At 36.8% G+C, this 26,508-nt stretch overlaps 2 protein-coding genes across 8 annotated transcripts in view; both read right to left on the bottom strand.

The window, feature by feature from the left end:
• Nucleotides 1-10,306: 10,306 nt before the first annotated feature.
• Nucleotides 10,307-18,996, bottom strand: LOC106882351 (ribulose-phosphate 3-epimerase). The gene is made up of 5 exons (XM_014932998.2): nucleotides 18,727-18,996; nucleotides 15,651-15,758; nucleotides 14,856-14,990; nucleotides 13,987-14,073; nucleotides 10,307-10,734 (listed from the first exon to the last, which is right to left on the bottom strand). The coding sequence occupies exons 1-5, from the start codon at nucleotides 18,967-18,969 to the stop codon at nucleotides 10,612-10,614; spliced, it is 696 nt and encodes a 231-aa protein (XP_014788484.1). The 5' UTR covers nucleotides 18,970-18,996; the 3' UTR covers nucleotides 10,307-10,611.
• Nucleotides 18,997-23,020: 4,024 nt separating this feature from the next.
• The window catches only part of LOC106882347 (serine/threonine-protein kinase Nek1), a 63,779-nt gene continuing 60,291 nt past the window's right edge, over nucleotides 23,021-26,508 (bottom strand). For 6 of the 7 annotated variants that reach the window (XM_014932996.2, XM_014932995.2, XM_014932992.2 and 3 more), the window contains 3 exons: nucleotides 26,206-26,336; nucleotides 25,489-25,606; nucleotides 23,021-23,352 (listed from right to left, as the gene is read on the bottom strand). In XM_014932996.2, the coding sequence (XP_014788482.1) occupies nucleotides 23,345-23,352; nucleotides 25,489-25,606; nucleotides 26,206-26,336 (257 nt within the window). In that variant the 3' untranslated portion in view covers nucleotides 23,021-23,344. Of the gene's footprint in view, nucleotides 23,353-23,854; nucleotides 23,925-25,488; nucleotides 25,607-26,205; nucleotides 26,337-26,508 lie in introns of all 7 variants that reach the window. The other variant, XR_008263943.1, reaches the window with a different exon arrangement.

Genomic DNA, 26,508 nt, shown 5'->3' with positions numbered 1-26,508 from the left:
CACCATCCGAGCGGGATCACTGCCAGAGCAGCGGTCTGGCTCCCGTGCCGGTGGCACGTAAAAAGCACCATTTGAGTGTGGCCGTTGCCTGTACCACCGGACTGAACCTCGTGCCGGTGGCTCGTAAAAAGCACCCACTACACTCTCGGAGTGGTTAGCGTTAGGAAGAGCATCCAGCTGTAGAAACTCTGCCAGATCAGATTGGAGTCTGGTGTAGCCATCTGGTTCGCCAGTCCCCAGTCAAGTCGTCCAACCCATGCTAGCATGGAAAGCGGACGTTAAATGATGATGATGATGATGATACTAGCTGGTGTACCCGGTAATTCCTGGGGATAAATTCTATTGAAACGCCTTATTACTCTGATATAAGAAAGCAATTTCGTTATAACTGTCACAAAAGGTGTATTTTCCGTCACGAAAAAGTACAAAAAACTGTCAGCTGTAGGAGGGAAAGATTGTATGTATATAAATATATGAATGAAGTGTTTGAATAAAGTGCAATAATAACGTTCACACTCACTGATGGTCACTCTCAGTAGCTGCCTTTAGCTCACAGAGTTCTTGTTCTTATAACTATCGAAAAGCAGCCAGAAGGATAGACATACTGTTGAGAACAAATGATTTCGCTGGAGGTCTGTTATCCCCATTCCAGCCCCGGGTGGCCTAGAGGAGGTTAGAAGGGTCAAGTGGCAAAGACATTATTCTGCTTAACCAAGGCATCTGGGAAATGTATAACTGCTGTCATTCACAGAAAAACTATTCTACAGTGAAAAAAGTGCTGTTGAAGTGTTAAGTGAAATTTGGCAATCGAGGATCGAATCCACGCTATGGCTGCATGAAGTCACTACAAATACGTTGTGGAATAAAAAAATTTATCCACTGTCATGGAAAAAGTGTAACTGTGAAAATGCAGAATTATCGGAGCAATGGGCATTCAAAAAAGTATGTATGTATAGAAATGTATGAATGAAGTCTTTAAGGTTTAAGATTAAAATCAAGGAAGTGCAATAATAATGTTTAGCAGTTCAAAACTGTGAGTAGTGAAATGCAGAATTAGGTCGGCTGATCGTGAGAATCAAATATTGATCGCTTCGCTAAAAACTGCAGGTGGTATGGGTTATTTCCCTTGGGTTGTTTAAATAATGTTAGTCATATGTAGTAGATAGAAGGATCCATTGGAGGGGCCCTCTGCGCGGTAGTTGGTGTTAAGAAGGGCATCCAGCCATAAAAGCCTTGCCAAAACAGACACAGAAGTATGAAGCAGGCTTCTGCTTGATCATCTTCTGTCAAACCGTCCAACCCATACCAGTATGGAAGGAGGACGTTAAACGATGATGATGATGATGATATATATAATCTTTTATCCTTTACTTGTTTCAGTCATATGACTGCGGCCATGCTAGGGCACTACCTTGAAGGGTTTTAAGAGGAGCTAATCGACCCCAAGACTCTTTTTTTTAATATCCCAGTACTTATTCTATCGGTCTCCTTTGCCGAACCGCTACGTTAAGGGATGTAAGCACACCAACATCAGTTGTCAAGCAGTGATGGGGGCACAAACAGACAAAAGACATACACACACACATAATTTGAAGAAAAAAGCTCTGCTCTGACTTGCATGTGGCAAGAGGTGAGATATGTGCCTCTGGCTGCTCTCAACTTCAGCGAAGATGCTTGCTTGCTTGTGGCGAGAGAGGAAAATGTTTTTTTTTTTTCCTCTGGTGGTCTCGAACTGCTTATGGCTAGAGAAAAGAGTGCTGATCTCAAGGACATTCACTTTTGTTCTGACTTTGTGGTGTGATCTCTTGCAAGTCGATTAGACGATAAATAGAACACACTCGTGATAATTGCACGGTCCATTCATGGCACTGGTCTGATAACTTAGGGAATAGTGTTCAAATCTTAGTTCTCACTACAAAAGAAAAGACATAATCTCACAACGAAAAGCAGAAGACCACGTGAACGTTTGTAATGTGCCATTCTAATATTACCTTTAATGTGAGTTCCCCTTCCAACCTCAGATGGAGATTAATAAACGAATCAGATTTAATCAGCATTCGACGTGATTAGCCTTAAGATTAGAAACATTACGTTAAGTTTTTAGATGGTGCAGGTCGTTATTGAGCCACCTAATATGACTCTCAGAAGGCTGCAATCTCGCTGGTAGTAAACCGGGATGAAAAACATATACAAGCAAGGTTATAACTTGAACACGTTTATTGTGGCTACACTCATATGCACAATGGAATGATAAATAGAAAGGCCATAGTCTTCTGTACTATTCTCCTTTCTGCTAACTGGTGTGTTTTGAGAGAGAGACTAGATCACAACTTCACAGTTCAAGGTCCCAAAGAGGAAGAGATGAGGTCACGTGTTTGACCTTAATGTTGTGTAACGCCCTCTATCTCTGTATAGCCAGCTTGTTTACCCGCTATCGAGTGTGTAATGCGCCTACAGAAGTCCCCTCTTAGATCGGAAATGGTCGATTAATAGTAGTGTATGCGGAGTGTGCTAGGAGGACCCAGAAGAATGAACCATGGCAAAAACAATTGTATGAACAATTGAAAAAATACAAGAAAAAAAATGTTCAGTAAAGAAAGGTGTGCAATTAAATACAACAAAGCATATATGTACAATGATACAGAAGAGAGAAAATGTGAATGCAGTATCTCTAGCAGCATAAGTATATCTCTGTATAGCCAGCTTGTTTACCTGCTGCCAAATGGGGTAATGTGCCTACAAGTTGTTTAACAGTAGAGAAAACACACCACTCCGCAGGTTTACTCAGTTTCAACATTGAAGATTTCTATCCATCTATATCTTAATATCTTCGCTTGAAATACCAAAAGTCACTCTTCTATCATGAAAATTCTTCCAAGGTAAAAAAAGAGAGTGGTTCCTTATCGAACATTTCTGAAAGGATCTACGACGAATTAGAAGTGTTTTCTCTTGTGATGGTGGTGGTGGTATCTTCTTCCCCTAACAAGTGAACCACTCTGATAGTTTCGGACGGTATAAAGATGACAGTCAGGCAATTTCTTACAACATGGACAGCAACACTATGGATAGATTTTTTAAAATCCGAACAAGACTATTTAAGAAATCCTAGCACCGACCTAAAAATAATTTAGATATTACACTAGAGTTGAACAATAAGCACCACTCATTTGGAAAGCCACACACACACACACAAGAACTCAAACCACATCCCAGTCATAATGAGGATCGTATATAGCACAAATAGCAGTAAACATATATTTATAATTCAAACCCACTTTCAGGCAAGCACTTTAATTTATAGAAACAAATACATGGGTCGGCTGGAAAGTTCATTGGCTGACCAAGATACTCTCATGGAATGTGATCGGATGAGGTTTATTTTTCAACACAGTTCTCCTTGAAGCCCACACATTTCTTACAGCGGTGCTGCAGGGCTTGGATCCCATTGGTGAAGAAACTTTCATCCTGTTGGTAAAAAGAGTCATCAACAGCAGATATGACATCATCATCACTGTGATACTGGTTCTAAGCCAAGTGCTTTTTCATGTTGGGGAACAGATGATAATCAGATAGGGCCAAATCAGGAAAATAGGGAGTGTGATCAACCTGTTCAAAGCCACAGTCATACACAGCAGCCATTGAAACCCATGACTTGTGTGCTGGAGCATTGTCCTGATGAAACAAGACTCCTTTTATTAGTTTTCTTGGGCGTTTGGTCTTGATAGTTTTTCCTAACTGTCTCAGCAAGCACATTGATGGTGTACCCCTTTTGAAGATAGTCAATAAACACAATGTCTTTTGCATTCCAAAAAACTGAGGCCATCTGCTTCCTTGCAGATGAAACTACCTTGGCCTTTTTTGGAGCACTGATTGTCTCTTTGTCTCTGGCTCAAAGTGATGAACCAAACACTTATCCTCGCTTAGGAAATGTTCAAGGAAACCAGATGGATCTGCCTCAAACAATGACAGACTTTCCCGTGATGTGATCAGCTGGTGCGCTTTTGATCTGGTGTCAGAAGGCGTGGTATCCACCGAGTAGGAAACTTCGTCATGATATGCTAGTAACATTGGCTATTTGATTTATAGTCAATCGCCAGTCATCCATCACTATGTGGTGAACACGATCAATGTTTTCCACGGTGGTGGAAGTTGCAGGACGCCCAAATATCGAGTCATCTCCAAGACTCTCTCTTCACCTAAATTCAGCTGCCTACTTTTGCACAGTTGATAAAACTGGAACATCATCCTCTAATGTAGCCAACCATGTCAGCATGAATATCCTTAGAGGCTAAACCCTTTTTCTGCATGTATTTCATAACGCCACGATGCCAAATTTTCTCCATTTTCAAGAGAAGTTGCTACTAGTTACTTCTGAAATCTTCTTTGAACAGTCAGATCTCAGTTTACCTGGAAAGAAACAATGCAATCAGTTATTAAGAAGAAGAGTAGAAATTGATGCATGCAAAATTTCACAACTCAAGTATCACTCCGTCAGAGTCAGCCTATGAACTTTTCAGCCCACCTTCGTATATATTTTTTTTTTAAGAAATTAAATATATATTTACTTACTTATATAGATGAATATCTATTTATAGAAATATATTATTGCTAATTTTTGGTTTATTGATCGTTCATTTCTATTGCAAGGGATAAAATATTATTTGATTTTTTTCGTCAAAAGTGGATCTAGTCTCTTTCAAAGTGGTTGCCTTTTGCAACAACCTATCTTTGTAAACAAAGATTCTCCACTCTAATGAACATAAAAACAAAGAAAAGTAATCAATTGGGCCCGAAGACTATATTGAAGTCGTTCTGGCATCAAAATGCCCCAATTCTGATGTAGTTGTAACAAAAATGAAACATCATTTTTTCCTTTTATTTCATAATGAGGATATCAAATTATTTTATCGCATTTGCTTTATACTTTTTATACTTATAATTGTATTCTCCGTATAAATAGATTCAATAAACCCTTTGAATTCAAAGAATCTTTGATTTTCTTCCTTTCAAATCAACAGGGTAACATCGGCATAAATAAATATATTTGTGGGTAGTTGGTTTAAAAGGTTCTTCGACCCTTGCACTAGAACGTGTCTTACTCGCTTTGCCTACCAGTGACTCGATGAACTTTGATTCGCCCTACCATTATTATTATACAATTAACACGTATTATGAATCTTAAACATCAAACGGCCGAAATTTTGTCTTCATTTGCAGTACCTGCCTTATTTATCTACCTACTACGTGTACACTCTACGGGCGATTTGTCACCGTGGCTGTAATCTTTACGGGGTTCAAATGCTGCTGAGATCTCATCCTCTCAGGGTCGATAAAATAAATACCAGTTGAGCACTGGGATCGATGTTATCGACTAGCACCTTACCCTAAAAATTTCTGACCTTGTGCCAAAATTTAGAAAAAATGATCGGATCTAGTCTTTTTCATTCGCAAAATGAGCCCCTTTTAATTTTGCTCAGATTGCTTTCAATTTTGGATCTAGTTTATTTTCATTTGCAAAATATGCATTTTTTTAAAAGGAAGTAAAAAAATCCGTAAATTGGCTATAATAATGTAGTCTTCCAGTCTCATTGCTATGAAGGTATGATACGGAGAAAAAATTGGAGGAAAGAGTTACAGAGGTTTAAAGATCGGAAAAACTTTGTATTTTTAGCCAATAGCGAGACAGAAATTTTCGTAATCAAAATTCAAAGTTGCAGTGATACACCAAAACTGAAAGCAATCTGAGCAGAATTAAAGGGGGCTCATTTTGCGAATGAAGTCAGAAATGTTGAGGTTAAGGTGCTAGTCGATAACATCGATATCTTCAAGGCAGCGAGCTGGCAGAATTGTTAGCATGCCGGACAAAATGCTTAGTGACATTTCTTCCAGCTTTACGTTCTGAATTCAAATTCAGCTGAGGTCGACCTTCCATTCTTTCGACGTCGATGAAATAAGTACCAGTCGAACCCTGATGGTTGATGTAATCGACTAGTGCCCTCCCCTCAAATTTCAGACCTTGTGCCTATAGTAGAAAGGAGTATCATTTGCTGACTATACCATCGTGATTTTTTAGTGGTTGATTATGTACGTGTATCCGTGGTTTTCGAGAGGCTGTTGCGCACGCGAGTTTGTTTATGTTCGGGCCAGTGTGTGTGCGCGCACACGTGTGTACGTCTCTGTGGAATTAAGAATGCGTGCGCGTGTTACAGTACTAAACTTGGTTTTCCATTCGCCGATGCTCTAAAGCTGTCTTGAACTAGACGACCCATAGTCTGCAAAGCCGTTTCTTTCTATTTGAAAGCCATAAATCTATCAACACGCTCTCCCATTACTGCCCCGTCCCGTCTGGTCTTTCTTTCTTTCTTTCTGTCTGTCTGTCACCCAGAACTATGTAAAGTGAACTTCTAAACCGTACAGCCACGCAGAATGCAGAAAAAAAAACAAAAAAAGAAAACAGGACAACATGCAACATTCTTTCAATCATTAATGACTACCAGTAGGACTTTTGGAAGTCTACTTTGTTATATTTCTTAGCCATTGCACCTTATGCCAAAAGAGAGCTTCTCCTTAACGTACAAGAAATAGCCAAAACACTGTCAAAATCCACAGCAACTTCTTAGAAATGGATACTTTGGATTATGATACCTTGATTCATTGCACATACAAAAATGATTCTGTTTGTTTGCCTGCTCAATCAGAGCATGCTTGGGTCTAAAGAGCAGCAACAACCAGTATGCCTTCAAGAAATTTATTGAAAACGGTGTTAAATTATTTGTCATCAGCAAAGTATTTAACTGTGTCCAGCATGCAAATCTACTTGGATTAGACATATCCTGTCAAATCAGGTTTCTTGGTTCTTATAGAATATAAGTCTTTTCTAATTATTAACAATTGTTTAGTAATATAATGTTATTGTTTGCTTGTCCATTAAAACATGTAAAATTCAAACCATATTAAAGAACTCAATGCAGTTAAACAGAGTAAATTAGTTTTTTTCCTCTAGAAATCAAATGCAACAAAAGTATAATCCATTCCCAGTAAAATGTCAAAGTATTCACAAGTTTAAACAACAGTAACCGAGATAGCTGTAGGGTGTGCAATGTTGACAAAAGTATGAAAGTCATGCTTAAGGTTCTTTCTATACATAAAATAACTTCAACTCTGATTTAATCTTTGTGTCTTAGATTTGAAAACAAATTACTGGCAGATTATATCATGACAGTACAAAGACAGAATTATTATACGGAAATTGTACCATCTCTGGCGGGTATGCAGTTCTTACCTAGCAAACCCAGAATATATATACCCCTGGTAATAATATTCGTATTTATCAGACATGTAATCTTCTAGGTCAGCTATGGTGTTGTATTTCATTTACTATTTCTAAGACTACAGAGTTCTTTTTCATTAGCTTAACAGGAAAAGAAAAACAAAAACAGGGGGAAAAAAAAAAGATTCTCAACCATAAAATACTAAATCTTCTCTTTATTACAAAGCTTACTTAGTACTTTGTGGAAAACTGTTAGTTTCACATTTAATATTGGATGGTTGTTTCATAAATGTCAGCCCTAATTGAGCGGACCAACAATCAAAAGCATTTCAGCTTTGACCATTCTGTCTTTTTGCATATCTAAGACTACATTATCCAACGTCTTTCATGTTTTAAGACAGAAGGGTGGAATTTAAGGGAATTTGATTGCTATTTTTAGTAGATCAAGTGACTGCGTTGATCTCATTGACACTGATTCTGATCATGACAGATAAGCTCTGAGGAATCATGTTCAACATATATTAAAGAAGAAAACCTACACAGCACATGAAAATTAATCTTTCTTTCTTATTTTTCTATTATTAGTTCCATCCAAGGGCTGTGGCTATGCTAAGGTACTGCCATTAGCCCTAATGCTTGTTCATTTTAGACTCACTTCTCCATCCTGTCTCTGGAATCAGTCCTAGGAAAAAGTTGGCATCAATGGGATTTTAACTCAGAATGTAAAGGTTCAGAAAAAAAACCAGTAAGCATTTTTTTTTTCCAACAGTCTAGCCATCCTGCCAGCTCACTACTCTTTACTAGAATTAATCATGAAAGCTAAAGATTTTCTCTCCTCAATGCAGTTGAAATTTTAATTAACTATACATTCAGGGGTAGGAGGTTTATTACATTACATATGTTTAGTTCCCACTTATAGTTTTAGTTTTGAATACTAATGATGTCAGTTTTATAAAAATGATGAAACTACTAATAATAGCATTAATAGTAATAGCTAACTAAAACAAGTTTATATTCAGTTACATTGACATCAGTCCTTGACTGGTACTTGTGATTGCCTAATTTGTCGTCATCAATTGTCAGAAAAAATACAAGGCATTTTTTCCAGCAGTACATCACCCTCTGCCATAATTAATTCTTGATATTTGAATTGGTGGCAATTCTTAGCTGAGTCATGACTCCATCAATGAACTGTGTCTTTGTTAAGCTAAAGTTTTGTATATTTTTATTATTCAACTAGACACCTGTTACATAGATTAAGAAATAGAACCATTTAGAATATTTGTTTTTTTAATAATTTTCATTAATTTTTTTTATTTTAAATGTAATGTATGAACAAGACATGGACTCTGCAAACCATATTGCATGTGAGCTGTCTAGGAGGACAGTAACTCCAAATAAGACCTAATACAGGTCAGAAAGAATACTTTAGTGTAGCCATAAACAACTTATCTAATACAAATGAAGCAATAAAATGTACACAGTAATACATATACTGCAACAAAGCCAGATTGCTTTATTGCTGTGTGCCAGATGATGCAGGCCACAAAGTGCTGTGAAATCAGTCCAACCCATGCCAGTGCAGAAGAAAATAGAATTAGCTCTGATACACCTATGATCAATCTAGCCCGTACTTTTTCAGGTATTAGATAATTCATTTTTTTTTTTCAGATGTGAGCATGTGATTTAAAGAAGATTTTACTGTTGTTTATGGCGGTATTGTTAAGAAGATTGCATCATAACTACATAGCATGGTTCTTTTTTCACTTTTGTTATACTTCGAGCAACTGTCCAAAATCATAGCCAGAAGTAAACCAATATTTTGTCAGAGAAATTTGGCAAATGGAAACTGTGTGGGAGTCTGTATATGTCTCACTGTCTTTCTCTCCCTATACATACATACACACACACACATAGCTTTAAGGGTATTGCGAAAGGCCAGGTTGGAGGCCCAACCTTCCAAGTTATTTTACAGGGCTAAGAAAAAATGAAGGACTGCTGCAATAAGTGTGAATATGAGGGGAATATGTTGAATAAAATCATAATTAACTGATCTTCCTGTATTTTCTTTTACCCAAAGCCAGGAACTTTTCACACGCACGCGCGCGCATACACACGTGTCTGTAAATATGTTTGTATACATTTATGTATGTGTGCGTTTGTAAGAGACAGAGTGTGAGTGAGTCAAGGGGTGTGTGTGTGAGACAGAGTGAGAGAGCGGTGTGTATGTAGTATTTACTCTCTCTCTCTCTTATACACACGAACACACAAAATAGAGTGAAGGTTTTTGCCGTTGTTACATCAATACCAGAAGTTGACATTGAGGAACCTTTTTAAAGAAGTGAATCTTAAATATAAAGCAATATTATTTATTTTTAATTTAAAAAATCAAATGAAGAGCCTAAGATTTATCCGAGATCAAATCATTCACGCATCACAAGTATGGAAGCATTTGGTGAAGTCGATTTCACGTGAAAAGCGATTACACACACATCTCTGTCTTATATATAGTATAGATATAGATATATATATATATCAATGTTTTTATGTTCAATTATAATAAAAACAATTTTACAATTTTTCTGATGGGTTCTTCTATAACTTTGTAGAGTACAGATTTGTTGTTCTTAAACAAAATTATTGATAGTTACTTTGAAATTATGGCCAACTAAGTCATCGTCGGCAGTACGACAAATGGCTCAGCAAGTTAAAACTTAGAAGTCACTGCCAATAATATTGATTAAAAGCAATATATATATATATATAGAGAGAGAGAGAGACAGACAGGTATGCATGTGTATGTGCACGTGGACATCTACCTGATGGTGAATACCCATATAAATACCATCTGATAATTACGACTGTACAAGGGAGGTAACTAATGTCAATTGTAGCTATTCACAAACTACAGTTTGCTAATACGAGTACTAGACTAAGTATTGTTGTCATATAACTCACTATACTGTAGTCCAATGACTTAAACTGGTAGAAAAAAAAGGAAAAGAAAGAAAGAAAGAAAAGCAATAGCAAATGCAATAAAGCTAAGCAATGGAATTTATTAATCTGAAATCAGTCTCCAAATTGACCAACATTTATAGACCAACCAGTAGCTTGAGCATGTTTGTAGGAAAACAAGACATCAATAAATCACATAAAATCAAGGATGTATGAAGGTGACAGCTAACAATGTCACTAACATGACAACCGACATGATAAAGTTGTACACACAATGGAAAAGACAGTTTAGTGGGAAATCTCGTAGCAAGTTAGGTAGATGTATGATCAATGTCCTAAAAGCATGTGGAATGGTAACACTTCAAGTAGCATGATTGTTGTATCCTTTATCGTTCTAGTTGACTCTTCTGAATAGCTTCTTCCACTGTCATTCGTAAGAAGTTAATAGTTTGACGTGGATTGTCACTATTGATGATGGCACTGCCTGAGACGATCATGTTGGCACCAGCCTAGACAAACAGAAATTAAAAGGTTTTAACAAAAAGCAATGAAGTACTAATTCTGTTTGTAAGTTTGCATACATGTACAAAAGAGCATTTTTGTGTGCATACATGCACACATTTACACACATAGAAATACATATATCTCCATCAACGGGGGGAGGGGGAAGGCTAGAGGTTGTAGATAGCTTCCCTTATCTAGGTGACCAAGTTAGTAATGGAGGTGAGAGAAAAGTAAGCATAAGTGGCATCAGATGTGGTGTGCAAGAGAGACGACTGCACTGGTATGGTCATGTGATGCATATGGACGAGGACAGCTGTGTAAAGAAGTGCCAATATCTAACTGTGGAGGGAACCTGTGGTAGAGGTAGACCCAGGAACTTTGAGCCTCACAGAGGCAATGGCTAGTGACAGACCTTTGGCAATATGCTGTGCTTGAGAAGACGTGCGAAGCCAAGTGAAATTGTAGTCATGGCTGATGCTGGTGTCGCATAACTGGCACGTAAAGAGCACCTTTTGAGTATTGGGCCTCATAGAGGTAAATGGGCTGGGTTCCTTTTGAGCACTGGGCTCCCGGGAGGCAAAGTGGCTGAGTTCCTTTTGAGTGTTGAGCCTTACGGAGGCAATGAACGAGACCTTTGGCATTATGTCATGCTTAAGACCCATCAAGCCCAGTAAAATCACAGTTGTAGTGGATACTGGTTTCACGCAAATGGCACCCGTACCAGTGGCACATAAAAGCACCCATTACACTCTCAGAGTGGTTGGCATTAGGAAGGGCATCCAGCTGTAAAAAACCCATGCCAAATCAGACTGGAATCTGGTGCAGCCTTCCAGCCCTGGTCAAACCGTCCAACCCATGCCAGCATGGACAATGGATGTTAAATGATGATAATTATAATAATAATATGATATATATATATATATATATCTGACCCATGCAAGCATCAGAGAACACCTCTTCCCTTTAGATGATGTGTCTATAACACATCCCTTTCACAGGTGAATTGCATATGTTATGAACATGTCCTCCAAAGAGAGGTATTCCTTAATGACAAAAACAACTAGGTAGAACTAAAAGTTTCTTAATAAACTATTCATATATATGTGTATGTGTGTGTGTGTATATATATATATATATATATATATATATATATATATATATATATATATATATATATATATATATATATATATATATATATATGTATATGTGCACACCTGTGTGTGTATTTCAAATATTTGAGTCACACACACTGGAGACATCATTTTATGCTTGGATTTAGTCACAAGTGAACAAGAATCCTGATTACACCTGATGCAGAGTTCAAAGAAGATGCAGATTATCAGCATTAAGCAGGATAATGCAATAGTACAGAATTTTGTATGTAGCTTGTGTGTTAGATGCAGTGCTGGATTTCTAGGTCAGATCCACCAAAAGCAGTAGACACATTAGTATGCATACTCAGATCATGTAATCCCGAAGAAAAAGAGTTTAATATTTTTGGTGCAACTTCATAGCAGGTGGTAGTCTTCTTGGTGAACTAAGTTGCTTGAGTATCATTCTGAGTTAGAAGAGTTTTACTAACATCCTTATACTTTTGGAGAAGGAACATACATCAGCATTTTCCATTTTACTTTTTAACAAAAATAAATTCTTCACACACTAACGTTTACAAAATGTTCTAAAAATTAAAAACAGAAATCTGACATTCCATATGAAATGTTATATAGTAGAAGGCATGACTGTGATTAATAAGTTTACTTTGGAACCACAGAATTCCTGGTTTAATACCACAGTGTAGAACCCTGGGCAAGTCTCTTCAATGTAGGTCTAAATTGCTCAATACCTTGTGAGTAGAGTTTGGTAAAGAGAAAATGTGCAGAAGTCTGTGGTGTACATAAACGCTCTGTAAAGTGATTGGCATCAGGAAGAGCATCCAGTCACAGAAACCATGCCAAAGCAGACATTAGTTCAATCTTCTCTTAAATCATCCAAACCATTAGCCACAAGCAGAACCGCAAAATGCAACATATAAGTTAGTCCTAGAGTGCACAATGTTCCTGAAGGTCAGCAATGGTCTTCCTCGGTCACAAGTGGACAGCCGTATATATATATATATATATATATATATATATATATATATATATATATATATATATATGTGTGTGTGTATATATATATATATCATATATGTGTGTGTGTGTGTGTGTGTGTATATAGGTGTGTCCGTCTGCGTCTGTGTTTATGTTTACTAGTGTTGTGTCACTGTATAGTAAAAACAGTAACTTTGGATTTCATTAAGGATCAATAAAGTTCTTGTTTAAAAACCTTAGAAGATGATGTCCCAGCATGGCCAAAGTTCAATGATTGAAACCAGTAAAGTGAAAGAATAAAAGAAAAAAAAATGATTGATTGATTGAATGTCTTGTGATGCACCTGACACTCTTATTTATAGCATCTATTTAATAATATTACTTGAGAAGTATCCACCTCTCTCCTTTAACCTTGTTGTCATATTTCTATTGCAATATACTGCTTTTGTTTCAATTTATTTTGAAAACAATGAAAAATTTAGTAAAATAATTTTGTCATTATTCACTTGGTGTTTGGAATATAAATTAACATGAAATGTTTTTAATTTAGATCATTTTAGAACAGGTTTATATTTCGGAACCAACAAGCAATCTCAAGCAGATTGGTATAAAAAGGGTTAAGTAATCCAAACATGCTTTTAGAGGTTTGAGCCCAGTACATCAAGCTCAGACAACACTCGGCAATTAAGCAGTATCCTTACAGCTTAACTGTGAGCCATAGATAACTAAATGTAGCTCAGAACTTATATTTTGGTGTGTAGATGCATGGTCTAGTGGTTAGGATGTTTCACACATGATTGTAAGATTGTAGTTTTAATTCTGTGTTTTTCAGCAAAACACTTTATTTCATGTTACTCCATCCCACTCAGCTGTAAACAAGTTGCAACAATAGCTGGGAAGTTAACCATACGAAGGGCTGGCATCCCATTCTGAGGTTTAATAATCTCAGTCACTTATAAGCCATGGAGAGCAAGTTAAGATCCATCTTTACGAGCCTTAGAGCTCATGCCAAATCTAAACTATGATATATTTTGGTGCTTATGATGTAGTGCAAGTGTCATCAGTGTGATAGGTCTCTCACATTATCATTCAGTATTACCTCCTGCAAATATAACAAATGGTATAGTATCCAACAGCATAAAATAAGAAGTCATATTTGCTTACATCAGCACAGTCTTTAATAGTAGAAGTTCCAACGCCGCCATCAACCTCAATGTCTAACTCACGGAATTTCTCTCTAAGTAACCGCACCTTTAGAATGGACAAAAACAATTTGATTGAAATATATTCAACACTGCCTAAAATATATTGCATAGAGATTTCAATGCCTCTAACATTCAATTTCTAACCCAATTTTTTTGCACTTCGTCTCTCTCTGAGTTACAGGGCTTATTAAACAAATCTCTTACTCTATTCCAGTAGTTCTCAATCATTTTGATTTTACAGTGCACTTGGCTCACATATGGCAATTTAAAACAAAATACTGTTTGAAAGTTAAAAATTTAAGATTAAAAGTATAGAAAATCATTGCATACCTTGTTTTCATAGTTGTACTTATATATGATGATTTCTAATTTAAGCACAAAATTAGTGATTTTGGAGTTAAGATGGTTAGTTGATTACACTGATTCCATTACTTATCTGGTACTTTATTTTACTGACCCCAAAACAATGAAAGGCAAAGCTGACTGTGGTGAGATTTGAACTCAGAATCTGGACAGCCAAGAAAATATCGCAATGCTCTAATGATTCTGCCAATTCACCACCACCACCACCACCCTCATACCTAGCTATGCACATAAACTAATGAATAACAGATTATTTTAAGGCACTCATGTATGGAATTTCTAATGTGTTAAATCATATATATTTTTTTAATCCATAGGAGCACCAAGACATTCCTAGCACACCAGCATGCCACAGTGCACTGTTTCGGAGTTACATATCTATTCATTCATCTAGAGTTGGATTCTGTCAATCACTTCTATTATACTGCTCTTAAATTTTCAAGTAATACAGAGAAAAATCTTTACTTTTGACATTTGCTCTTTCATAAATGACTGCCCACCAAAGCCAGGTTCCACTGTCATTACAAGGACCATATCAACCATATGTACATAAGGAAGCACTGTTTCTATAGGTGTATTTGGTTTCATACCTATTCCAGCCTGAAAGCAAAGCAGAAACACAAATACATTTACAAGAAAACCAATATAAAGGATATGAGTGAAAGGAAAATTTAATCTAACAATAGTCCATAAAAAAAGCATTTTACTGTATATTTTGTAATGATATTATTACTCTTACATTACACTATTAGTGCCTCAAAGTTTTACTGATTATCTTTAAGCTACTCAGCAAGCTTCAGAAACTGGAAATTATTTAAATACCATATTTTGATAATTGTTTATCAATGTTTAATCCAACGTTTAATAAGGTCATTGTAAGTCCATGTCAGTGACATTAAAGTACTTGACCTTTGGCCAGAAAAATCAAACTATAATAAGGCTATTGTGCTGTGTATTAGGACAACAAAACTGATTGTAATCAGTTTGACTGATTTACAACAGATTCCACTTTGACCCCACTGTTTAAATGTAAAATTTAGAATTTCAACAAAATCCATAGTAGCTATGCTATAACTGATAAAGAAAATAATAATAACATGTAAAACACGAGAAGGAAAGAAAATATATGAAATATGAAACCAGTAGTTTGTAATTTTGTTTCAGGAAATTTTCAGGTAAAATAGGGTTTCATAGTATATAAAAATTAGGGTTAGGGTATATATATATAAAAAGTGTAAAGTGAAACAAATATCAATTTACTTTCATTCCTGATTCTTTGATCTTGCGCACACAGTCCTCAGGATTGTCAGTGGCCTCTATATGGAAGGTATATTGATTTGCACCTGCATCTGCCATACCTTCTACCCACTAGAAGAGAAAATTAAAGGCAAATTATAGATCTTTAAGGCAACACACTAAAAGAGTGAAGTGAGGTTGGCTAAGATAGTTGAGCAATAACTTTTTTTGCTAAACATATTTAATTATACATAGTTTGCAGCTCAAATCTCACAAGAATTGACATAATCGTTTATCTTGCCAAGGTTGATAAAATAAGTTTTGAACAGTTGGCGTAGGAGTGGCTGTGTGGTAAGTAGCTTACTTACCAACCATATGGTGCCGGGTTCAGTCCCACTGCATGACACCTTGGGCAAGTGTCTCTAGGCGCAGGAGTGGCTGTGTGGTAAGTAGCTTGCTTACTAACCAAATGGTGCCAGGTTCAGTCCCACTGCGTGGCACCTTGGGCAAGTGTCTTCTACTATAGCCTTGGGCCGACCAAAGTCTTGTGAGTGGATTTGGTAGACGAAAACTGGAAGAAGCCCATCATATATGTATATATTTGTGTCTGTGTTTGTCCCCCCAACATCGCTTGACAACCGATGCTGGTGTGTTTATGACCCTGTAACTTAGTGGTTCGGCAAAAGAGACCGATAGAATAAGTACAAGGCTTACAAAGAATAAGCTCTGGAGTCGATTTGCTTGACTAAAGGTGGTGCTTCAGCATGGCTGCAGTCAAATGACTGAAACAAGTAAAAGAGTTGGAACTGTAGAACTGTTAACGATCAAGTTCACCTAGCTGTAAGAAGATACCACAAGGTGAATGATTACTACAGCTCACTGCTGTTAGCTGCAACTGCACTTTCATACTGAGAATTGTTTCATCATCCCTCAGGGCTGTGTTCATCTCTCCTCATGAGATGACACATTTTTCTCCAGCTACAAGGAGAGTTGAATGTTGTTTCAATTGTGATTCCTTTAAGTACATACTGCTGTAGAAACTAATGATACAAGAAGTTGTATTAGAGCTTTAGGTGCCACAAGTCATTTGGAAGAGAAACAAAAAATATTAAACAGAACTTCATTGATAACATCATCAACATAGAAACTACCTTTCATAATAGTCCAAAAAAATGCTATGTCACTGCTTATTATTGATTAACTCAAGGATTCAGCAGACCTATGATTAAGGCATCTCATCTTATCAAACAAAGTTTATCTCAGATCACATTATCCAGTATGACCAACAATTTACTATGGTATCTATACACACAGTAGATAGATTGAGGGGAAATTAAAATCTACTGCTATGTTAAAATTAACGGGATGTTGACTTACTGAAAAGTCTGTAATTTGTTTCTAAGTAGTGTCTTAGAAAGAGCTTCTTTGATCAAAACAATGATCTATAGTTGTGAAAACGTATCTCTTTTACAAATACAACCGAGACATGCTGATATAGTTTAGAATAACTGCAGCTGAGCCATTTAAATCAATTCATTAAGTCTGGATTTGGAAACAGATTTCTAATTAAAATCCAATAAATCTGATTGTATTTACAATGTTGAGCATGATAAAATTTTCACATCAATTTGTGAGTAAGGAAGAGTAATCTCCCTTGCTACAAAAATTCCCAGAGAAAGGAAAATTTTAGCCTGGATTTTGAAGTGGTTCCAAAATATTAGTTGGAAATTAAATGGATTTAAAGAACTCATTCAAATAGAGGGGTCGATTTTTTTTAGCGTACTTGTACACATCGATACTAGAGAAATGAAATGTTACACCAGATGAATTTAGACACACATGCCAGGTACAATGACACTGAATTGTTAGAGCGTCGTACAAAATGGCATGCTAGGACTCTACATTCAGAGTTCAAATTCCACCAAGGTCGATTTTGCCTTTCATTTGTCAGAAAGTTGATAAAATAGTACCAGTCATATATCGGATTCCATATAACTGATTGTTTCCTCCCCGTAAAATTTCAGGCCATGTGATTTACGGAATCGATGGATTAAACAAAATATTTTGCTGTGTTTACCTACACATTCTTTACTGAATTCCAATATTGCCTTTATGGATTTACTGCCCATACACTTTTTCGGGGTCGAACTAATTAGCGAAGTAACCATGTGCATATGATAGTAATAATTTTTTTAGTCCCCCCCCCCCAAAGAGCCATTAACAAGAAAAAAAAAACTAAAACAAAATACATAACAAGTGCAAGTCTTGTAACAAGACGAAATAACGGCTTCCTACTTCCAGTATAATCTAGAGCCGAGTGGTAGCTATTTCATCGACTTCGAATGGATGAAAGGAAACGTCGACACTGAATGAGCAAGGAGAGTAACGAGTCAGACGCTACCGCTTCTCCTTTTTTTCTCTCGACGTCTTACACCACCATCGCTTCTTTCTCTCGCTCTCTTAGATGATGACTAACTAATAAGAATCAAATTGAGCTACTAGGTCACTCGATCTGTCTGAAATCTTCCACAACTTACATCCCATAATTTTAAACACAGAGCACATTGGATAATATGGAAGGAATGTCTATGGTCATAGGGTTTACTTTGATCAAGGTTGAGCTTGTCTCGTGATATAAACAATCAGTTCCGATAACTTCTTCCCACCAGTTTTAGAGGTTTTAAAAAGCTCATGTGCACTGTCTACTGAAGAATTCATAAGAATTTTAATAAAAGAAATAGGCCCCCATATGGTCCTTCTATTGGGTAGAAACAGCAGCCAAAGTTTTCTCAAATCACAGTTTTAGAAGATGAAAAATGTGCAATATAGTCTAAATATGCTTAAAAAATGAAAGGGAGGTAAAAAAAAGAGACTTGCTGGTCACAAACGGAATGTCTAATCATAAGCCTGCTGAATTAATCCCGATGGTAAGCTAACAAAAACAATTGTTGTCATCAAGAAAATGACAAAATAAAACTTTATAATAGTAAACAGGCAAGTTACAATATCGTCAGACAAAATATTCTAAACTACAAGAGAGACACAGACAGAGTTCAAAGAATTAATAAAATAAATTAACAAAGAAATACATCGCTCAGACCCTTTCGGGGTTGGCAACCATCATGTGCATGTCAAAGAATGCATTGGGAACTTTCGGTCGTAAACACTTGACAACGGGATGTCCAAAAGTTAAGTTCGGTACGAAGTGGCCATCCATCACATCCAGGTGCAAGTAATCTGCACCGCAATTCATCATTCGTTGACATTCTTCGGATAAAGATGAGAGATCAGAATTAAGAATAGACGGGCCTATCTTACATGTGTATCCCGAAGAAGCCGCCATTATTAGTAGTGCTGAATGCGGGAAACTGATTCAGGAACTCAGTTTCGTAACTACTCTTTTTTTTTTGTTTTTGTTTGCACATTTAGTTGAAAGATTATTTAGTTTATTTGGCGCGCTGTTCAAAATAGTGGAAACTGTTTGTTTACTAATCGCTTACTGGTTTTGATTTTTGTAAATCGTAAGGTTAATTTGATTTTGTTTGTCAAGTCAATGAATGAGTATAAATAAATGATCGCAAGCAAATTTTGTTTCCATATAATATTTCTACAGTTGTTAAGGGGCGAGCTGGCAGAATCGTTGACACGCCGGATAAAATGCTTAGCACCATTTCGTCCGTCTTCACGTTCCAAGTTCAAATTCCGCCAAAGTCGTCTTTGCCTTTCGGGGTAGATAAAATACGTACCAGTTGAACACTGGAGTCGATGTAATCGACTAACCCACTCCTCCCAGATTTCTGAACTTGTACCAAAATTTGAAATTAATATTTCTAAAGTTGTTGTTTAGCTCCGGTCACTACTGATCAGCCAAACCTATGGCCAAAGCCGCGTCTGTCCTGTCTACCAAAGATGAGGACATACGATGAAATTATATTGAATCTTGACATTCGTCATATCTAATTGTTATTCTAATACCCAGGAATACTTTTTAAATGCTTTTAAAATATAAGTTTTGGGTCTGGTTTAAATATTCTCTAAGGAAAACGACCCCCACTCGCCTCTAAATACCTTGCGTCTCCTCTATATTACCTTCTTAACATTTTCCGCTCTCTTGTTTAACTCACGAGAGTTAAAATCCTCCACATTGCAAATTAAGATTCTCTTCAATGCGTAGGCTCTTTCTTTCGTTCAATATTTATACAGTAAGAGCGAGGCAGTGAGCTGGCAGAATCGTTAGTACACCGGGAAAAATGCTAAGCGGTCGTTCGTTCGTCTTTACATTCTGAGTTCAAATGCTGCCGGGGTGGACTTTAGTTTTCATCCTTTTTGGAGTCGATAAAATAAATACCAGTTGACTGAAGTTGGTGTAATCGACTTACTCCCTCCCCCGAAATTGCTAGCCTGGTACTAAAATTTGAAACCAATATTTATACAGTAAGAAAAGTAGAGTGAGACTCTCCGCCCGTTAAGCTATATTTATTTATTTATTACAGTCTTTACTCGAAACTGCATCCCTTGTATCTAAATCAGAATCCATTGAATTTACTGTGCTTCTACTCTTTACTTCTACCCTGGTCATAAATTCAGTAAAAGTTCAATGACTTCATGTAGACTATTGAATTTATGATCCAAGCATATTCACTCTGTGCTTAATTGTTTGCTTATATTACACACAATAGGTTGTGCCCCAAAGCTGGGTGTATTCCAGTTCTACCTGGACATTGGGAGTCAGGAGTGGAGAGCAGCCAGTGTAGTAAGCAGGGCTGCGTAGAGTGATCACAAGCAAACCTTTGATGGATCCACCACTTGGTAATTCTACCTAAACTTTAGGAGTCAGGTGTGTTGTAATTAGTGAAGCCTGAAGGCACACTTGCAGCCTCTCCACAATAAAAACTATTGTACGTGGTGAAGTGCCACATCCCACTCGAGGTGACTCAGTTGGAAGTATAGAATACAATGGATTTAGGGGAAAAACCCTGCTATACTCTATGGTACTAGTTCAAGGGACACATGCCAACAGACCAACATCATGACAACTGAGCACTGGTGGTCCTGTGGAAGAACAACCAAATGTCAACAGAAGAGTACACAGGACCCTCTGATTTAATGCTACTCAGCATGTATCATGGAAATCCTGCATCGCACAGTTCAAGAGATGGACAGTAGCCTTGGAATCAACAGGAGGCCTGCTGTTGTGATTGCTACTGGAAAAGAGAGAGATCTCACTGTAGAGACCTCAACACAACTGTAGATGCATCAGGCTCAGCACTGCCCAACAAAAGGTCTGCTGCTTATATGAGAGGAGATCAAAGCAGAACCACTCTATGGAAAAGCACACATATAGGTATCTGGAATGTACATTATAACAGGCAGGAAAACTATATAAGATCACTCAAGAAACGAGAATATGTAAAATCACCATATTTGGCTTTGTAGATACACATTAGACCAAATCCGGACATTTCACTGCAGCAGATGATAACCTAATCATAATTTTAAAAGAACAGCATGAAGCAAGAGCATGAGCCATCCTTTCATGAGAAGCATCACACAGTATGATCTTATATCAACCAACCAATAAGAGACTTACATATGTTCATATCAAAGCTACAGCTTTTAACATCTCTTTTCTCTAGGTTTACTCTCCAACTACTGATGTAAATGAAAGTGAAATTCAAGTATTCTATGAATAAATCCAAAACACTTTGGCCCAAGCCAAGACATACTCTTTGTTGCAGGAGAATTCACTGCTTAAGTAAGGACAAAATTTTCAGATATGAAGATGTGCAGAAAATTTGGATTGAGAACAGCAAAACAATGTTAGAGAGTGACCTACAGAGTTGTGCTGTGATAATGTCATTATAAACATTGCGTTCCAACGTTACACAAAGATATAATATACCTATGGAATGATATCACACTGCTAAGGCCTAAAAATTTCAAGGGCCAGCAATTGACACATAAAGTTATAGTGATTGTTAGAGTGAAGAGGTAGACCCAGGAAGACATGGGATGAGGTGGTGAAGCATGACCTTCAAATACTGGGCCTCACAGACGCAATGACAGAAGACTGAGACCTTTGGAGATATGTTGTGATTGAGAAGACCCGGAAACTAAAGTGAGATCACAGCCATGGCCGATGCCAGTGTTGCATGTCTGGCCCATTTAAGAGTACCCCTGATGCATCAGGCGATATATGCTTGAGAAGACCTGTTGAGTCAAGTTAAACCAAAATCGTAGCTGTGGCCAGTGCCCCCTGACTGACTCCCGTTCTGGTGACATGTAAAATACATCATCCGAACAAAGTTGATGCCAGTGTCCCCTGACTGGCGCCCGTGCCAGTGGCACATAAAAAGCACCATCCAAACGTGATTGATGCCAGGCCCACTTGACTGGCTCCTGTGCTGATGGTACGTAAAAAGCACCCACTACATTCTTAGAGTGGTTGGTATTAGGAGGGGCATCCAGCTATAGAAACATTGCCAGATCAGATTAGAGCCTGGTGCAGCTGCTGGCTCTTCAGACCTCAGTTAAACAATCCAAGCCATGCCAGCATGGAAAACGGATGTTAAACGATGATGATGATGACAAGGGCATCATTCTCTTTGATTTTCTCAAATGTAGCTATACTGTGAACAGTGAGCAGTGGTACACTGAGACACTCAAATGCTTAGAGAAACCATTAGGAGACTGAAAAAGAATATGAAAAGGATCCATATTTACCATGACAATGCATGACCACATAACTTTTGCAACAAATCAGGCAATCAGTAAACTGGGCTGGTCAGTGGTCCCCCTTCTATTGTACAACCTGGATCTGGTACTCTCTGACTACCACTCGTTTGGTCTAATGAAGAATAAGCCTTCAGGAAGTCAATTCTATTTTACATACATCACTAAAGCTCTTGGCAAAACAGGTACACAGATTCTCTTAATTTCTCATAAATCACTTGGCCTAATCATTTACAGAGTCACCCATAAACACACTTCAACATTTAGTCCACTGATTTTTCTACTGTTACTACAATAACCTTAGTTCATTGTAGCTCAGAGATAACTGGTTGTATGCCACCTCCATTCAAGCCCACTCAACATATTTGTGTCTTCTTGTCTCATCATCCACACCATCTCTTCTCATCTAAATCATGCATTAATCACTGTATCAAATCCTTCTTTGTCAGAACATTATCCCACTGAAATTCCTTCCTCACCCAAGAATTTCCTACAGTTGTTGAAGATGAACATAAACCGTATGAAACTCAACAGCATCAGAGGAGCCTTTAAATAACATGACTAAACGAATGAAACACACACACACACTCAAGTACTTGGCTATTTTATCACGTTTGTGCGAAATAAACAAAATACTGAATGAGTAAAGAGAATAACAAAAGTTATATAGACACCTTACTGATTTTATTTACAGGAATTGATATGAATCACAATGTAAAAGGAAAATGAGAAATGGATGACTGCACAAATAAATTTACAAATATTTATAAAAGAAAAAGAAAGGGGTATATTAGCTGTGTTGCAGGTATACAACTTCAAAGAATTGGGATATGTTTGAGTTTACAGTAAAATTGAAATATAAATAGCAATAGTTTTCACTTGGTCCAAATATCCCAGAGATGACATGTCAGAGAAGACCCAATAACTTGAACACCATTCTTTAAGTCAGTATTTTATTGATGTAAAGATTTCTATCAAATGTTTCTTTAATCACCTGAAAAAAAAAATGGGATTTAATCGTCGAATTCTATGATTAAAAATTAAATAATTTTTATGCTAATTTGTACTGCAATATACAGAAAAATATCTATATCACGAATAAAGCAGGAAGCTATTTGACTAAGCAAAAGTTGACTGTGAAATCTCATGTTTAACAGTTGGCAATAAATGGCTTCTTGTAAGTGAAGGCAGAATTTAGAATTATATGATGCTTGTGTTTGAAGTGTTTTGCTGCATGGGAGTGAACTATGGACACTCAATGCATAGAAATTACAAAGGCTGGAAAGGAATAAGTATGCTCTATAGTGTAATGTTAGAGAGAATTAATGACAAGAAAATAGGTGAGCTGAGAGCGAGAAAGAGTACAAGAGGAATCAGCAGTAGTGTGCAGGAGAGAAGACTGCAGTAGTACAAGCATGTGATGTATGAGAAGTATGGTAGCTATGTGGAAAGACCCTGCATAAGAGGAAGATGGAGAAAAATTGATGAAAGCTGACCTCAGTACTGTATCTCACAAAGATGACAAGTTGTGAGATACCATGATGGAACAGATCTGTTCAGCCTATGCTAGCATGGAAAAAGATGTAAAATAATGAGAATGAATATTAATTCTTGTTATGCAAATTGAGAGCAACTATTTAGAACTGGTTTATCACATTTTTGAAAGAAAAATTAATCTTGTACATAAACGAAATGGCTTGAATATTTTATTTCAAGGATTTCAAACTCTATGCTGAAAACAAATGCTTTACTCATATTACTCTAAAGTGTTTTTCTTTGCATAAATCTACAAAAGTACTAGTTGATCAATAATTACACTTACTAGTATTTCATACAAGACCCAAGGAAATACTGGAACAAATAAATGATTTGTTCTGATATGTCTCAGAACAAAGATTGGGTTCAAAATAAGGATGAGCATAAAACAGACAAATATAGGGTTTAGTTTTGTTTGAAATGTGTAAAGTTTTTAAAAAAAATCATAATACAGTGCTCCCTCTTTATAAGGCATCTTGTTATACTGCGGGTGGTTTGATGGACCCCAAATAATTTGAAGCAGAATTTCCCTCATTATCACTCACAACTTGAACAGCATCTAGAGGATCACCTAGAGGAGACAATGACCCTACAAGACTGGGTTAGCAGGTAGCTGGAAGCAGAGGAAGCCATATCCCCAACAGAGACACCGACAGACACCCAGTTTGTGGAGCAGATTAAGGAGGAGCCAGAAGAAGATGACACAGAGGAAGTGGAGACACCAGCCCCAGCCAAGACACACACGGAGGCTGTCTCATACCTCAAGTGGCTTATAAAATACACTGAGTGTGAAGACTATGGACCAGTCCACGTCATGCACCTGAAGAACCTGCTCAGGCAGGCACAGATTAAGATGAGGAAAAAACTGTGGCAGAAGAAGCTGACAGACTTTTTTTTATATGATTGAATAAAAAAACAATTAAATGTCAACTTTCATACAATGTAACTTTATTAATTAAACATACTTTTAAGGGCTTTCAAATCATTCACTAGGTGGCATGTCATCTAAAATGCAATGTAAATATTTTTTTAAAGTTGTTGTAAGTGCTATAATTCATGGTATTTTATAATTAATTTATTGTATAATAAATATTAAACTTGAATGAATGTGTTTGTTTTTTGTTCGTGCACTTTACTAATCAAACCAAATATCTCATTTTCTTCTATTATCGCCTCCCCCGGATAGAAGGCGGTTGGTTTTCTTGGATCCCCATCACCTGTGTTATAGAGAGGGAGCACTGTATTTATGATTTACGAAAATATTATTTTGTATATGATGAGTTAATGAAAGCAGTGGTGTGAAAGAGAAGGAGCTAGTTACAGATAACCTTCTAGTAGTACTGACTGTTTTTTGATAGCAGTGAGTAAAGGGAAAGGGTTCAATGGGAGAGCTGGTTAGTGAGAGTGAGGGTGAGGGATAGACAAAATTTTGGTGAAAGTGTCTAGGTGAGAGAGAGAGAGAAGGCAAATAAGAAAGACAAAGTTTACAATTATTTGGTAATTTTCTAATACTACACAACTGTACACTACCATAATCTGATAAGCTATTAACCATTTATAATATACATTTTATCAAACAATTCTATAAACTTACTATTGGTGAAGGCTGTATCAGCAAGGACTAACTGGACAATTGGCTGGTAGTAAACAGCTTTGTCAGACAGTAAGCTAATTATTTCCTCATCATCTATGTCATCTTCCTGCAGTTTGTCCTGTAAATGCAACATTAGAGATAATTAAATACCTACCATTCAACAAGATTAACCTGCAAGGATATAAGAAAAAGCATAACATAATATCACACTTATACTCTCACCTCTTTTGTTTGCTGTGTCATCACTCTCTTCTGTTTGCCCTCTTGCCTTGAAAGGACAGAGACAATGTGAGGAGAGAATTCATTGGTGCCACAATAAAATGCATCCAAAGTACTCTATAAAATGGTTGGTATTAAGAATGGTATCCAGCCATAGAAACCATGTCAGAAATGAATTGTTTAAAGATCTGGTCTCCCAATCCATCTAGGAGAACAGTAACTCCAAATAAAACTGATTTTGGATAGTGATAATCCATCCAGCCCATGCTAGCATGGAAAGCAAATGTAAAATGATGATGATGATAAGAATATCCAAGGGTGTGTCAGAATGAGAAAATGATTTGACTAAATCTCCTATACCTTTCTCTACATTGCATACTGTACCTTTTCAATTCTTTGAGGACTCCAGTTAACTTTTGTCAGAGATAATATTATTTCAAACGTTTCAAACTTGATGAAACAGTAGAAAGCAAAGGAAAACAAAAGTAGTTTACTTACATGTATCATCCAGTAAACCTTTTTCAAAAGTGCACCTCCAACATCGTTTTCAAGTTGCTCCCTTCGTTCTTCCAGCTTTGAGAAAATATCAGTACTTGCTGCATCTTCCTCAGCATTTTCTTCCATTAAAGCTAAAAATATATTTTAAAATAACATATATATATATATATATATATATATATGATGGATTCTCTTGTGAACAACATATGAGGGTTCAGTAAAACCTTTTGGCAAATGGAACAAGTTGAAGACTCAGTTTGCTTCAGTGCTTGTGGATCATCTACTATGTGTTTTATATATATA

Source organism: Octopus bimaculoides, chromosome 4, assembly GCF_001194135.2.
Source record: "Octopus bimaculoides isolate UCB-OBI-ISO-001 chromosome 4, ASM119413v2, whole genome shotgun sequence".
Lineage (NCBI taxonomy): Eukaryota > Metazoa > Mollusca > Cephalopoda > Octopoda > Octopodidae > Octopus > Octopus bimaculoides.
Note: the sequence above shows the minus strand (reverse complement) of the source record. Positions and strands in the feature narration are given on the sequence as shown.